Consider the following 14588-nt stretch of genomic DNA (forward strand, 5'->3'; position numbering starts at 1 on the left):
CCCAGCTCCATGCTCAGCCGGGGGGAGGGGATGCTGACGTGCTTCTGCAACACTCACCCGGGCATAAACCCAATCAGTGAGACACAGATATTCCTCTGGCTCATAATTTGGCACTGCATATTGTTTTAATAAAAATGAGACACCATCCAAACGTAAAATAGCCAGGAAAAAAACCTGTCCTGTGACATGGCATTATGCTGTTTATACATAAATAGAAATCATGTGGTCTGGGGGCCCCAGCACCAGCTAGGGGCTAGCTGTGCCTGTGCTTGAAGCGAGTCAGGTGGATTGAGGATGTCTGTTTGGGGGAAAAGGGCACGACAGGGGAGCTATTACTAAGGCAAAAGCAGTGCCAGTGGAAAGGAGACTGTGAAAACTGAGGTGTCCGTGCTCAGAGCTGCTCCTCAGCATCAACAGTGTGAAACAGGAGGCGGCTTTGGCACAGCCGCTTGGGCACTTGTCTTGGGCGCTCTGGGGTCAGAGCAGCACAGACATTCCACGAATGCCCAGCTGCCAGACTCCAGTTCTGTACCTGTTTTAAACTTGGTCTCATTTACTACGTCTCTGTTTTGCCATTAACTGTGTCAGGAATTCTGGCCAGGGTGAAGCAGGATAAAGCTGACAGACTCTGGGCGCTGTTCAAGATCACTGCCTCTGAAAGAACAAATCATGGTGACGGACGTGCTTATCTCTGACCCGAGACAACTGATCAGTGCCAGGAGCTGTCACGTGTTTGCTAGCAGGATGGTGCAAAGAACTGGGATATAAGGGCTGGTTTTGCTCGGCCTTTAGATTGAGAAGGAATAATTTCAGGTATAAACTGGGGTTTCACGTGGCAGAGGGGATGTTCTCCACCTCCAGGCATGCTGCAGCCCACCAGGTCTCTGGGAAATGAACTGGGAATGGTACATATGTAGCATGTGTACTACACCAAGTTGTATATCGGATACCCCAGTTTAGGCTTTGGGCTGCTCTGCAGCCATAGTTTGCCTCGTGAGCAAGAGCATCAGTTCCAGCTAAGAGTCACTCACCAGCATCTGTTACCAATGCAAAGCACGAGCCAGCACAGAGCAGCTCGGTTTAGCCCTGGCTGTCCACCTGGGTGTGAAACGCCATTTACCTGCTGTGTGTAAGCACTCCCAGCCCTGCAGTTCCCTGTCAGCAGGGCTCAGCCTTCCCAAGCCATAAGCACCACTCACTGAAGTCTTTTTGGGCAAGAGCCCCAGTTACACAGCATGGACCCGAGTGGAAGACGAGCATCTGATGGGCACAGACGGCAGCTGCCCCCTGCAGCTCCTACCAGTGCAGGATGGAGCAGCCAAGGGGGCAGTTAGGCCTCTGGGTACCCAGCAATGGTGACTTTAAGCAGCCTCCACTGGCTTACCTTCTTCTCTCACAGGTGGAATATACCTGGGGAACCTCAATCCATCACCAATGGCACAATGGACACCCACCCATATCCATACTTTAAGAGCTGCATGTGACTTGGAAACCCAGACGTCAGCAATTCCTCTGATACAGCAAAAAACCAAGCAAAACAGTCCCCAGGGGCTCTCCAGTGTTCGTTTTGTGGTTCCCACACACAGTCCTCTGTGTGCACATCCCTGCAGCAGGTGAAGGATGCTAGTGAGGGCTCCAGCTGGCCCCCCCTCACCACAGCCTAATGCTGCAAGTGCCAAGGCTGGCATGAAAAAAGCCTTTCAAAGAAAACAGACTGACCCAGCCACGTCAAACAAGAGGCTGCAATAATTTGTAAGTTAGCAGAGCCCTCGGCACTTCCAAGTGCCCTGTTTTTACAGCCAGGCTCTTCCACTGCTAGCTATGTCCCAATGTTTTTAATTTTCCGTTTTGCTGATCCCTACCTCCGCTCACTGCTAATACCTAAGGGACTCTGAGATGGAGGTGGTAGGAGATATATACAATGTGAAGGCATCTGAAAGCACTAGGGTAGTGTTGTGACAAAGGCCAAAACTGAGCTCAGGTGGAGTTAGGAGCACTTGCTCCTGCACAGACACAAGCCCCTGGGCAAGGAAAGCCCTCGGCCCATGGAGGGTCAGCCTGGTGCGTCCTGTGGTGGGGTGTGAAAGGGCGCTCTGCTCCCCTGTGCCATAGTTACACCTGGCAAGCAGAGAGAAATGAGTAAATAAACACATAAGAAAGGTTTAGCTTGGACTCAAGATCCAGAGTTTACATTTAGAAACTGCCCCTTTATTTTACCATGTTCAGTTATAAACTGAATTCACGGCATGGAAACGGCTTCGTGTCCACTCATGTTTGAGCTGCATGTGGCTGCATCCTCAGCTGATGCCTCTGAAGACATCAGTCAGCCACAGGGTATTTGCCGTGTTTCCTTCTTGCCTTCTGTCCCACCACTGTAGGTGTGAGTTGTTCTTGGGAAGCTTCAAGCAGGCTTTTTTAAAAACTAAAAAGCTATGTTCACAAAAAAGAGAAAAAAGTATCCTACCCTTGCAAATAATTACATTGCTTTATTTTTTCAGTATCACAGTCTCAGGAAATGAAACAGTCCAGATCCTTTCCAAGATATTACACAGCTTTTTTTTCCATCTCTCTGGCCACAAAATAATCAAATTAAATATAAATCTGTTTTGCTACATCTATTACATTGGAAGAACATAATTATTGGTAGAAGCAGCTGAGCTCCAGAAGCCAAGGGTGGAATTCTTGTTTTCGCCTGCTCTTGTATAACCCACTTCAGTGTTTCCAGAAAAGCACACGGAGGGACAGAAGGATGTGGTGGATAACAAAATACAGCGGTTTATTGAACGAAATGGGGCAAGGCAATGTTCCCTTTACATTCAATGAGAATTCATGAGTATGAAGCAAAACATGCTATACACACACATGGACATGATACTTTGGGTTAAGTGTCATTCAGAAGTTCTATGCCAAACCCAGTAAAATTATAGAGTGAACAGTCAAAAACAATAAAAAAAAAATAGGCTTGCATAGACAGATTATTGTCAGTGTGCAATTTATATTTAAGGATTAGCTGTTGCAATGCAGGGTACACTTGCAGCTCTGAGGAATTTAAGCCTTTGACTAATCCATCTCACCACGTGGCTAACATTTTAGATTCAACAGGCTGAAAGTTTACCCTGAAGAGCTAAATGAGACAACGGCAGTTATTTCTCTGAGACAATTACCTATATTGCAGTGCACAGATGCAGCTGGAGACAGACCGTGGAGTCTACTTAGAGTGAACACTGGTACAGCGGAACTTGTTTACCATGAAGTAGAAAATACACATTTGTGTGTGCCACTGTCTTCTCTGGGACTCTCCAGGAAAAGCCCAAACTGCACAGCTAAGCTTTGCCCTGTGCTACTCAGGGGGAGGAGATGGCTGATGGTATCTCCAGCACAGAAGCTGAGGGCAGTACAGCTTCTCAACACAAAACCTGTCTCCTGCAGCCAGTCCTGGGCATAGCAGTCCGAGCGGCACTTGTATGCAGCACAGCCAGAGCTTCCACAGCAGTGCTGCACAGCCACAAATGTGCTACGGCAAGTGTTTACCTAGTACAGTAAACTGGAATCTCTGTAGGTTTATGCTTGTCCTCTGCAACGTTCAAAAGACAAGCTGCCTGTGGTAAACTTCACGCGAGAGACACCACTGTGCCTCAGCGCTGTATCCCACACCCACCTCCCAAAGCAACTGCAAAACTAAGCACTGAGCGCCTTGAGAGAGCAGGGCAAAACCAACTGTCCATCAGCTGGGGACAGATACAGGGCAGACTAAATCTGAGTCACCCCCAGATGGGAATTCCTGCTGCAGCACTCTCCCTGGCATCACTGCCAGCAGCAGGACAGCAGGGAGCTCCCTTGCTTCGTTTCCTATTGCATCTAATATAGTCCTGCAGCGTCAGCACTGCCCTGAGGAACAGCAGGAGCGATGTGCTCAGGGTGACAGATGCCCAGGAGATTGCTCTGTGTAAGAAGCCACGAGTTTCATGGACTGGCTGTGCTAGATTACAAGAGTGTAAACTAAGTAGGGGAATCCTCACACTGTCTCCAAGTGCTCCCCTTATATATAAATTAGCAATCCACAGTTAGTTTGCATACAGGTTAATATGAATTAAAATAAAAACCTTGATAATAAAAATATATATAATATACACATTGATCAACAAACTGAAAACACTAGAATGTAACAGTGGCTGTAATTTGGCACAAAATAAAAACACACAAAGGTCTAGCACTGTAAAAATAAAAATCCATTTTTTTTTCCCTAAGTAAGAGAATGTTATTAATCCTGATTCAAATCCTGACAGGTGGGAATGCAGAGATATAAAAATACTGTACATACAAGATCCCTTTCACAGAGTGAAGCAGACTGCAGCATTTGTAACTTCTATTCTTCCTCCCCAAGAGGAGAAATTCATGGATGAGACTAACCCCTAAGAGCTGATATTTTCCCACCCCACTAAGTTCAACACCATGAAGTTCTTTAAAAAATAGATGAGATTAACTTGCTGGATCTATCTGCATGACGACAACTGCTTCTTGCTGCAGGAAGCTGTACAGTCCACATTAAGACAATGTTTCATAGCAAGGTGACTCACATCAGCCTGCTGAAGACATCGAGCATCCCTGCATATAAGGCACGATCACTCCGGTTCGCCTAACCTCTCTTCTGCAAACTGTTGTGCTTCGGACGGAGGTGAGGTGGCGGCGAGAGCTCTTGCTGGTGAGGTGTGCCTACTGTGAAGGTTAGGAGGTGCCAGGATTTCATGGTGATGAATGTTCCACATGGTGCCTGTTGCCTTTTTAATGCACAGAGTTAGAAAGGGATGCAAGAGCTGAATGACCTGGGCAGGGGTCCCAGCAAGTGCTCTGACAAGCTATTAAATCCAGAGCAAACTCATAGGCAAAGCTACTAAAACTTGGCAAGAGAAAACAAGGAAAAAATGAAGTTACTTAAACGCTGTTCTGTCATAAAAAGGAAATGCTGCTCTGATTGTTTCTTTTTTAAAAGATCAACTTTTTTTTTGTGCCTCTTTCCAGGGCCACAGGTGCAAGGTGCTGATTTTGCATCTGGCCTACACAAGCTGCATCTTCTTGACTCTCAGCAGAACCGTGGCTGCTGAGCCCCAAGATGAGTTGGCTCCTTGTTCTTCCATGATCTTAACTCTCATTGACTTCAATGGGACCACGGAATCTCCTTCCAAAAGTGGTTACTAAACATGCAAGTCCAGCTGCAACTTTTGCCTCAGGAAGACTCTCACCTGCATGACAGCCTGAGGCCCACAACATATGTTAGATGAACAATTGCTCTGTTTATACCCCATTTCCTACATGCTTTCCTCAGCTACCATTCCTAGCATTTCTCTCTCTCTCTCGATAGGTGTCAGCCCCTTCTAACAAAACCTTAGCTCCCCCCTTTCTAAAGGGCTATGGAAAAATAAAACAGGAGAAGCACTTACAAGGCCCAGCAACCTAATAAAGGTGAGAGTAAGAATAGAAAAGTACGGTCTAAGGGAGTATATAGAGCACAGCAGCCCACAAAGCATTCAGCACTCCCTGAAGGCATCCAAGGAAGCAGCAGATGCTCCTGGGATCCTTCCCTTGGGCTCTCGTCTCTTGGTGCCATGGCTGGAGAGCTTGGTTGGCCAGAGGAGGCCATTAAGGAGATCCTGCAGCTCTGCAGAGTAGGCACTGAGGTGTTCCACAGACTTTACCCAGCTTCCAAACACAATCAACAAGGAGTTTTCTCTCATCGCATTTCCACTTACTCCCACTGAAGTCAACAACTTGGATACTCCCAAGCATCCCTCCTGAATTAATAGGCTCTCCACATGTCAGCAGGCTCAGGGCCTTCGTGACTTTTTCAATCAGGGTAAGATAGAAGTTACATCAGCCAACTGCAGTGCAAGAAAGCCCGTCACAGCCAGCTAGAGGCCCAGGAAGGGCTGAATTCCTAGCTGGCAATCTCCCCTTGCCTTTTGCAGAGGGTCACCATTTTTCCCCACGCACAATTAGTACAAAGCACATCCACTTTCTGATTTGGCAGGGGCTTTCCCCGTCCAGTTTTTACAAGTGCACCAGATGATACAAGCAGCAGGGCCTGAACTGGGGTGTTTGTAGAAAGTACTAGTTCATAAAACCCCACCAGGCACCCATTTCACAACAGTAAATACTCTGATGGCAATGGAGGGGAAAAACCCACAGGGAAAAAAAAAATTTAAAAAAGAGGCATTTTCAGCAGTAGAAATTTTGACTGTTACATGAAATACAAAAATAAATTTTTACAAAATAAATTCTTTGCAGATGAAGTTGCCACATTGGCCCAAGTTATCAAATAAAAAAGGAAAAAATAGGGTCGATGTGGCTCTTTTTCCAGATCCTTTAAAACAACATTAACACTTCTGAATGGACAGATGGAACAAGAACAGAGAACAAGCAAGGACAGTACAATCTAGCCGCCAGCTGGGATATTTCCTGAGAAGAAGCAGTAAGCAAGCAAGACCTTGCAAGTCACTTAAGGGTTCATGCAGGTGAGCAAGCTCACAGTCTGGAAGCAAGGGTATGCAGCTAGCAGGATGCTTGCCACTGCACAGTCCTATGTTAACAGGATTTTTGGCTAGTGTATGCCTGCAGCAGAGGTCTACCAGTGGTTATACGGCTCTTCAGAGGTAGAGAACTGCTACCAAGAGGCCAGTGGGGTAAGAGATGGATGTTTCTTGAGTTGTTGGTCAAGGCAAGGCATGGGCTTGTGCTGTGGTATTAAACTTGTCCCTGCAACTTCTGTACAAAAAGGAGTTGCCTCTTCCCAGCCATTTGCCTCAGAAACTATTGTGAGCAAGGACAAGAGCTGAAGTTAAAGCCTTACAGCTGCCTTGGGGATTAAATTGTGTATTAGGGGAAGGTGCAGAGTCGTGGTCTCTTCAGATGTCTTGGTGCTCCATGCCAGCACATGCTCTCCACAAAGCTCTAGAGCTGTCAAAGCTCCTTTCCCAGGCAGATCAGTGGTGAGGGCAAGCACAGCCAACAGCAGAACTGCAGCTGCCAGAAGATGACAAAGAACATGGTGGGAGAGCCTCAGTGCTGGGCTGTATGGAAGCTGGGCTGCAGGGGCAAGGTAATCAGGCTTGCTGCCATGAACTGGACTGGCAAATAACTAGCTTGTACTGGCTGAACAGAATCCAAGCCAGTGTCCAGATGCTCAGCTTTGTAGTTTTAAAATGCATGTAAAAAAAAGTGGCAAAAAATTATTAAAAAGACAAAAGAATTGAAATGAGAAGAGGCCAAGGGAAAAGACTACTTGTTTGTGCAAGAGAAGAATGATTTTCAAAGACTGGAGGGGAAAAAAAGCCATTGAAGGGGGGGGGGGGGGGGGAGCTGCGGGGCAGGGAAATTAAAATCAATGCATGGGCAGATCTACACAGACAACTTAAACTTGCAGACCATGCTATACCAAGCAATAGTTTTATTCTGACTGGAGTCTGCCTGGGGTGCTGGACGGAGCAGTATAGAGGAGAGGCAATCAGCACAGACATTGTGTGAACTGTTCAGCACTGCCTAGCTCAAAGCTGCCTGTAACTGTAGAGTCTAGATGCAATGCTCAGTGCCTATATGGCCCTCCTTCAGCCTCATGCAGACATATGCAGGTTCAGACACAAGTTACTGTACTCAAGTGCATCAGCAACTGAGCTAGGACTTGCAGTAGTTCCTACTTGGCTCCAGTGAAATTCCTTGGCTTCTGCCATACTGAAGCTCAAAGCAGGTGACCACAGAGGTCGCTTCAGGCATTCAAATTTTTGTATGATTCTTCCCAACCCACAAGTCACAGCTTCAATAACGCCCTAGGATGTCTTAAAAGTCATGCAGACGATGTCCAATTTCAGTTGAAATTATCCTTTAACTGTTCTATCCTAGATCCTGGAGCCAAATGCCCAACTACACACTCTACCCAGATTGCTGGAAACCCTAGAAAGAAACACAGCAGTTATGATATTTTGTTCTCTAGACAATTTCCTCTTCACTAGTCCCAGGTTCTGGCTTTTGCTGCTGTATGTTATGAAGATGCTCTCTCCTTCCCGCAAGTTAGCATGACTGTCAGGTTGACTCAGCTGTCTTAGCCAGCACAGGAAGAAACACATTTCCTCTTATGACTCTCTTTGCTAAGTCATCCTAATACAGAAAGGACTTGTACTTCTGAAGTTCTGCTGCATTGCCATAACCCAACTGATTTCTTGGGTCGTCTTCCCTGTTGTACATGCATCTCTATTTGTTCAAAGCTCCAGCCAAAGCTTAACAATAAAAATAAAAACAAAAAGAAAGCCTCAAAAGAAAGTAAAAGGGAGCTGTTAAGTCAGCTAAATGATTCACATAGCTCGGCAGCGGCTAGATTGTACTGCACTGCTTAAGTCATCACATGAGTAAGACATTGAAACGAACAATGTTACTTAATATGATGACACTTAAAGAGGAGATGTTGGGAGTGGAGGGTGGACCTCTCATTGGGTAAGGAATCAAGAAAGTTGCCTGGCAATTCCAGTAATGTTTGCTACAGAAGAGTCAGTACCAAAGCAAAGGCTAGCACAGTTTACTGCTTCCTACGGGAACCTAGAAAGCAAAACAGAAAGAAAAAAAATCCATAAGGCCACATCCAGGTGAAGAAAATACTACATCTTTTACATGTCCTGCCCTCTTGAATGTCTAAGTGACTTCCTGGGTACTGGTAAAGTCAAATGCCAAAATGGGAACCATATGTTGCATGACTCAAGCAAAAGGAAGGAGAGGTCCACCAGGCAGGCAGACATTCGCATTTCTTCTAGGCTGTGACTGGTGCTGCAGCCACAATGCACAGTCTCACTACAGAAAGTGGAATGCACACTGGGCTAACAGACTCTATACAAAGTGTCATCAACTTTCCAGCTTGTTTGATGAAAACAGAACACACAAGTTTCCCAAACTTTAAGTTTTGGGAAGTGTCCACATTTAAGTCACAAGCAGTAGAGCTGGAAGAAATCTGAGCAATTGAGTCGAACTCTTGACTGCCCCTTTCCTCCCCCAGAGACTCCATCTACAGATAACTCAGACAATTGGTATTCAGATTTAAAAAACTGGGGGGCACAAGCCTAACCGCACTGCTCTTGTGCCAAGTGATTTCAGGAAACAAGCCAACAAAGCAGTGCTGAGATGCTACAAGAACAGAACAAGCCTGTTCTCGGGACAAGCTTCTGTCTGATCATCCCATCCACCCACCAGACGGGTGCTACTGCAAGGTTTTGTCTTGTATTGGATTGTTTGATACTAGCACATCACCCAAAATCCATCATGTCATTGTCTTCATGTTATTTCTCCTTCATTTGCTGCCTGAATTTACAGTCATTCATCATTAAGAGATCACGGAGGACACGCAGAAAGCAGTTTGACAAAAAAGGCAAACCAACTTTTTAGTGTCTCAGCCTGCAACGGTGCTCAGCAAATACAACTCTAACACTGACTAGCATCACCTGCCTGCTTGGGCAGTAATATCCATTCCTCCTCACCATTAGCATCCCTTCCAAACATCCTGTCCTGCAGGCTGCTCATTTGAGGAAAGCAGCCCACAATAACCCAAGTGCTGGGGCAACCATGGGCTTGATCCTACCTTTAGGAGAGTGCTCAGCTTTGGGGATCTGGCGCAAGGGGCTGGGCTGGCTTGTGTAATACCGAGTGTGTTCAAAGTCATCGAGAGGAGGCTGTGACCTGCTAAGCACAGTGAAAAAGAAGTGTTGGGAAAAAAAACTCAAAGGGATAACCGCATGGCAAAAGCAACATCTCTGCCACCTGGTCTGTTCCCTGACAGTTTGATGCAAGCCATGTCTGGCCCAGACTTTCTACCTGCACACCAGCTCCTCCGAGCACAGACTGTTACTGTTTCTGTGGCAAGAAATGCACAGTATTTACTACTTCTCATGCACCACTTTCTTTTAATACTGGTTTCAAGTTGTCAGGGAATAAAAATCTCCATTATGAAGCTTGATGCAAACTTCATGCAAAAGAGCAACATTCTAAAGTGTTTAATCGTTGCCAGTTTTAACCCCAGAGTATTTTAATATGATCTCCCTCAGTCAGTCTCCACCTGCACACAGATTTGTTGTTGATTTTGCAAATTCGACAAGAATTTCTAGGCTCATATCTGGATTGGAAGTCAAAGCCACAGGGGTCACTTCCAGGGTTCACTCCCTCATGAGAAGCATCAGGCCAGGATACCAAACGATTCAGAAGCAGCACTGGGCTACAGCACATTCCCATCAGCTCTGGGATGAGGCACCCCAAAGCACAACGTATTTGCTTACGGAGGGGTGTCCACACACGGCAGTGGGAGCAGTGTACAGGTCTAACTGGGACCAAGGGAGCAGCTGTGCAAATGCATTGTGATTACTCCTTGCTGCCCAGAGATGACATTTTGTTTGACATCCCTAGAAGCTCTTTAACCCGCTCAATGTTTCTCTGCCATTTAACAAATGTCACTGCACAAGCTCATCAATCTCTGTCAGCGCCAGGCAGGGAGACCAATATGGACAAATGCCACAAGCACAGCAAGTGACACGTGTCACCAAACACTACATGAGCTCTGTGCTTTCCGTCTCTTTTTGGTGCTAAAACCTCTGCTCTCTACCAAATCCCTTGTAAGTGGGTCAGGCTGGTCGCCCCACAACTCCTCCCGAAGACTCTGCTTCTAAGCAGCTTCCCGATTGCATTTCCCCATTCTTACCAGCCAATTCAAGCTCACCTTGAAGACCTGTCTCCTTTGTGCCGCTGAGTTTCAGGCCCTTCTCTTGACCTTGAGCGTGTAGACTCGCTTGCATCATGCTGATGGGAAGAAGGGAAAGCAGCTCACCTGTGTGCCTTGCAAGACACCAGGCTGCCACAGCTCCATGCAGTCCCTTCATGCTCAGTTTATACACACAACTAACTACAGCCAACTACACGTGAACGGCAGTATTGGGACTAGTCTCCAGTAAATGAAACCCAGCCTTGCTGAGCCAAACTCAGTTTTTGCTCTAAATATGAGACAGTGCTGGGGGATTCATCCTGAAGTTGGGGTCAAATGCAGTCAGTGTGTAATGACTGTACACGAGACTGGGCTGAGTATGAGGAACCAGCTGCACACAGCTGTGCTCCTGCAACCACTCAAAGAGGCTGAAAACATCAGAGCTACCTCCAACTGGCCCCAAGATTAACACAACATCCCCTTAATCACCTTACCAGTGCAGACCTTGAAATCTGTTTCCTTTCATGTCCTACATCATCTAGCCAAGCCTCTGTAATATTACTCATACAAAAATCTAGGTTCGATACACTCAATATTTTTCATTATAGAGCCAATTCTATTATGAAGCAGAGTGAAAACCAGAGCAGCTGTGCTGTCCTTATACCTGTGGTACACAAACAGAACCAAGTACTGCTTTTATTGCTACAGTCAGGATTACAGCAAAGGGAAGTTCCTAACCAGGAGGACTGACAGTGCTTGAGGGAGGCCACAAGGTGCTGTGATGTCCAGTGCCAACCTCCAAGGCCAGAGCCCAAGCCTTACTTTCCTTGAGGCTAAAGCCAAAGAGCATCTAACCAAGTAGGTGGCTCCAAGAGACTTGGGAAGAAGGTCAATAACAGGCAGCAAGATCCTTTGGATGCAAGAGTCTAAATCATTCCTTTCGCTCTCACTGCACACTCTCACCACCCTCTGGAAATGGGAATAACATTATAGCACTTCATTTGTGGTGCCTGATGTTTGACATACCTTCCAGTCTTGATCATGCCTCCTCCTGTCAAAGGAAGACTTTTCTCTCTCCTTCCCTTTCTTGAAAGCCTTTTTCTCCTCAGCCATCAAGAGTCGGGCAATTTCCTAGAAGGGAAAATACAGACAGCATGCCAGATGGCTTCACTGCTCTTGTGGGTTTGAGTTATTTAAGTCCTTTCCTATGGCCAGCTACCGAATAGGAAGGGTGCAAAACCTGGATTTCACCCACCGGTGATCAGAAATCAAGTGAAAGGGCAGAATTAAGACTGACTACATGCAGCATGCCCAGTGGATCCCTGATTTGCCAGAACTGTGCTTGCAGAGCCTTTCTGCCTTTTACTCCTTTTCCTTCAATGGTGGGGGGTTCATCTTGCAGCATCTCCAATAGTCTGTTACAAGAGATGCTCATACACAGCCATAAACTTCCTTCCTCTGCCACGGTTGCAACAGGCAACGCAACCCCCTGCTCGGCCAGCCTGAGCATACACATGAAAACCAGCTAGAAACAAACTCCACCAGGGCCTTGAGCTTTCCCTAACAAGGAGGGAAATGAACAACCAGAGGGTCAGAGGGGACAAGTGGTGTTTAGCAATTTCCACAAGTAAAGGAATACCACAAACATTTCACTTCTTCCTCACCTCATCTTGGGCTACTTGAGCTGCTTTCTGATCTTCCTCATTAGCCTGGAGAGAAAAAAAAAAAAAAAAAAAGGTGGGGGCCAGACAAGACACAGATACAGAAGAGTAACACCTCTGAATTATTCATACTCATCAACCTGCTGGGCAGGGCAAGTAGGTGCCCATACAAATAAGCTACCATCTTCTCCAAATATACTTAGCTACCTCAAAACTTTACCTCCCAACCCAACACCAAGCTGTCATTTCAGCTTTTCAGCCAAGTTGCACCCTCACCTGTCTGTCAGGCCACACCACACCACGCTGTCCACCCTGCTGCCCCCTCTCTCAAAGATGGACACTAGCCTGTCTCACTTCTGGGCTGACCACAGGCCATCTTTTACCTGCCTGGAAATGTTCATTTAATATCACTCTGCGTTGGTCATGTAATTTTGGGTGTTTATTTCAGAAAATAGGGCTCTACCGGCTGGATGCCAGCTGTCACTCCATACGTGTTTGTACAGGAGACAAAGGTAATCACCCAAACGCACAGTAGTATCACATATAATATGTTTAAAAATTCAAGTTGTCATTGCTGGCTACCTTAGTTCCTTCGAGCTGACTAATGCAACCTCTCTACTCACCAGGAGCTCTTCCTCCTGCAGCTTCCGAGCAATCTCTGCATCAGATAACTCCTGCTCCCTTCGGGGTGTATCATACATGGCTTGCTTCGTCCCCCTCAACTTAGTGCCTACAGAATTGTGTGAGAAAATCAACTCAAACATTTTTCAAGTGCTTTGGTAAGGAAATCCCCACCATCTCCTCAGCCATGTGCAAAAGCCCCGCTCAAGGGAACCAGAGACCACGACAGCATACCTGCCAGACAGCTGAGTACCTTTAGCTGAGGTGCACCACGCACTGTAGGGAGGTTTCTTCATGCATATAGAAATATCTGATACACCATGTCTTACACGACACATGTAACTATATGGCAAAGGCGTCATGCCCCTCGAAGCAGTCTTTGCTGACACAGTGAGGCTAGCAAAGGAGTCACTTTTTCACACTGTGTCAACACAGATACACGGGCAAAACCAGGCAGCAGAAAGCAGCCCAACATCTGTTACAAACACAGCAGAGTCTGTGAACACCCTGCTGGAGCGGCACAGGCTGCAAAAGTTGCCTGGGACGGGCTCACGTGAGGCTTCAGACAATTTCTTCCTTGGGCTGACCCACGAATTTTACAATTCACAGTGAGAAAACAGCCAAGTAAACCTTTTTGAAGTTCAGACAAGGTTCAGGTCTTGCTTTGAGTACAGAGTTTTATTTGTTTATTTTAAAGTTAACCTATCTCCAAGTGATTTACAATGTTGCATTTTGAGTGTCTCCATAGCCTATTTGCATCAGGCCAAAGGAGTCCCACCCTATCCCTGTTATAAAACACATGACTTCACTCACATACAATGAATGCCTTCTGCCATCTGCAGTCTGAACTGCATTGTTCAGACATCTCAGTCATCTAAATGAGCTTTCTGCTTTATGTCAGAAGTATACAAACACCCCAGATGCCTGCGTCTCTTCCACCTCAAATCCAGAAAGTTTCACTCAAAACCTCCATGCCTCTAGCTACAGCATTTACACATTTATTATAAATACCTGTTATGTCTTACTGGGCCACCTATCAGTTTCCTTCCCATCTTGTAAGACCAAGGGAAAAACATGAAGTAACCAACTGACTTTGAAAATTTTTTTGTGCATCTACCAACAAGTTACCATCATACTCCACCAAGCAGCCTGAAGACTTCAAACTGCAGAGGGCCAGAGATCTCATGCATCAACATGGAATAAAACTATGGAACAGAAAGCCACCTACCTCTTCTAAAGGTGGTGTGTGGGGTTTTGTTTTTTGTTTTGTTTGAATCAATTGATCAATGATCTCAAGCAACTAACAGCCCTCTTACAAACCTTTGAGTGTAAGAACACCACCAGCTTTCGCACCTTATGGTCAGGTGTTTGGCCTGGCCTTTCCCAGGACACTTCGCAGCTTGGATTGATCAAAGAGCTGCAACCTCTGGCCAGCACAGGAACTCTGGCAAAAAGCACCAGCTTGGTCAGAGTTAAATTATTCAGTGTGCTTCCAAGGTCAAGGAAAACAATTTTACTGTGCTGGAATGAACAACAGCATGGCCGACAGGCTCCTGTACGGCATTACCTCTATGAAGAATAAAAGT

At 46.2% G+C, this 14588-nt stretch overlaps 1 protein-coding gene across 5 annotated transcripts in view; it reads right to left on the reverse strand.

Annotated features, from left to right (window-relative positions):
• Positions 1-2750: 2750 nt before the first annotated feature.
• Positions 2751-14588, reverse strand: part of CCDC50 (coiled-coil domain containing 50) — a 45496-nt gene continuing 33658 nt past the window's right edge. For 2 of the 5 annotated variants that reach the window (XM_055723260.1, XM_055723257.1), the window contains 6 exons: positions 13005-13111; positions 12385-12429; positions 11747-11851; positions 10739-10818; positions 9611-9708; positions 2751-8580 (listed from right to left, as the gene is read on the reverse strand). In XM_055723260.1, the coding sequence (XP_055579235.1) occupies positions 8561-8580; positions 9611-9708; positions 10739-10818; positions 11747-11851; positions 12385-12429; positions 13005-13111 (455 nt within the window). In that variant the 3' untranslated portion in view covers positions 2751-8560. Of the gene's footprint in view, positions 8581-9610; positions 9712-10738; positions 10819-11746; positions 11852-12384; positions 12430-13004; positions 13112-14588 lie in introns of all 5 variants that reach the window. The other 3 variants (XM_055723259.1, XM_055723258.1, XM_055723256.1) reach the window with 3 other exon arrangements.

The sequence above is a fragment of the Falco cherrug genome, chromosome 11 (assembly GCF_023634085.1).
Source record: "Falco cherrug isolate bFalChe1 chromosome 11, bFalChe1.pri, whole genome shotgun sequence".
Lineage (NCBI taxonomy): Eukaryota > Metazoa > Chordata > Aves > Falconiformes > Falconidae > Falco > Falco cherrug.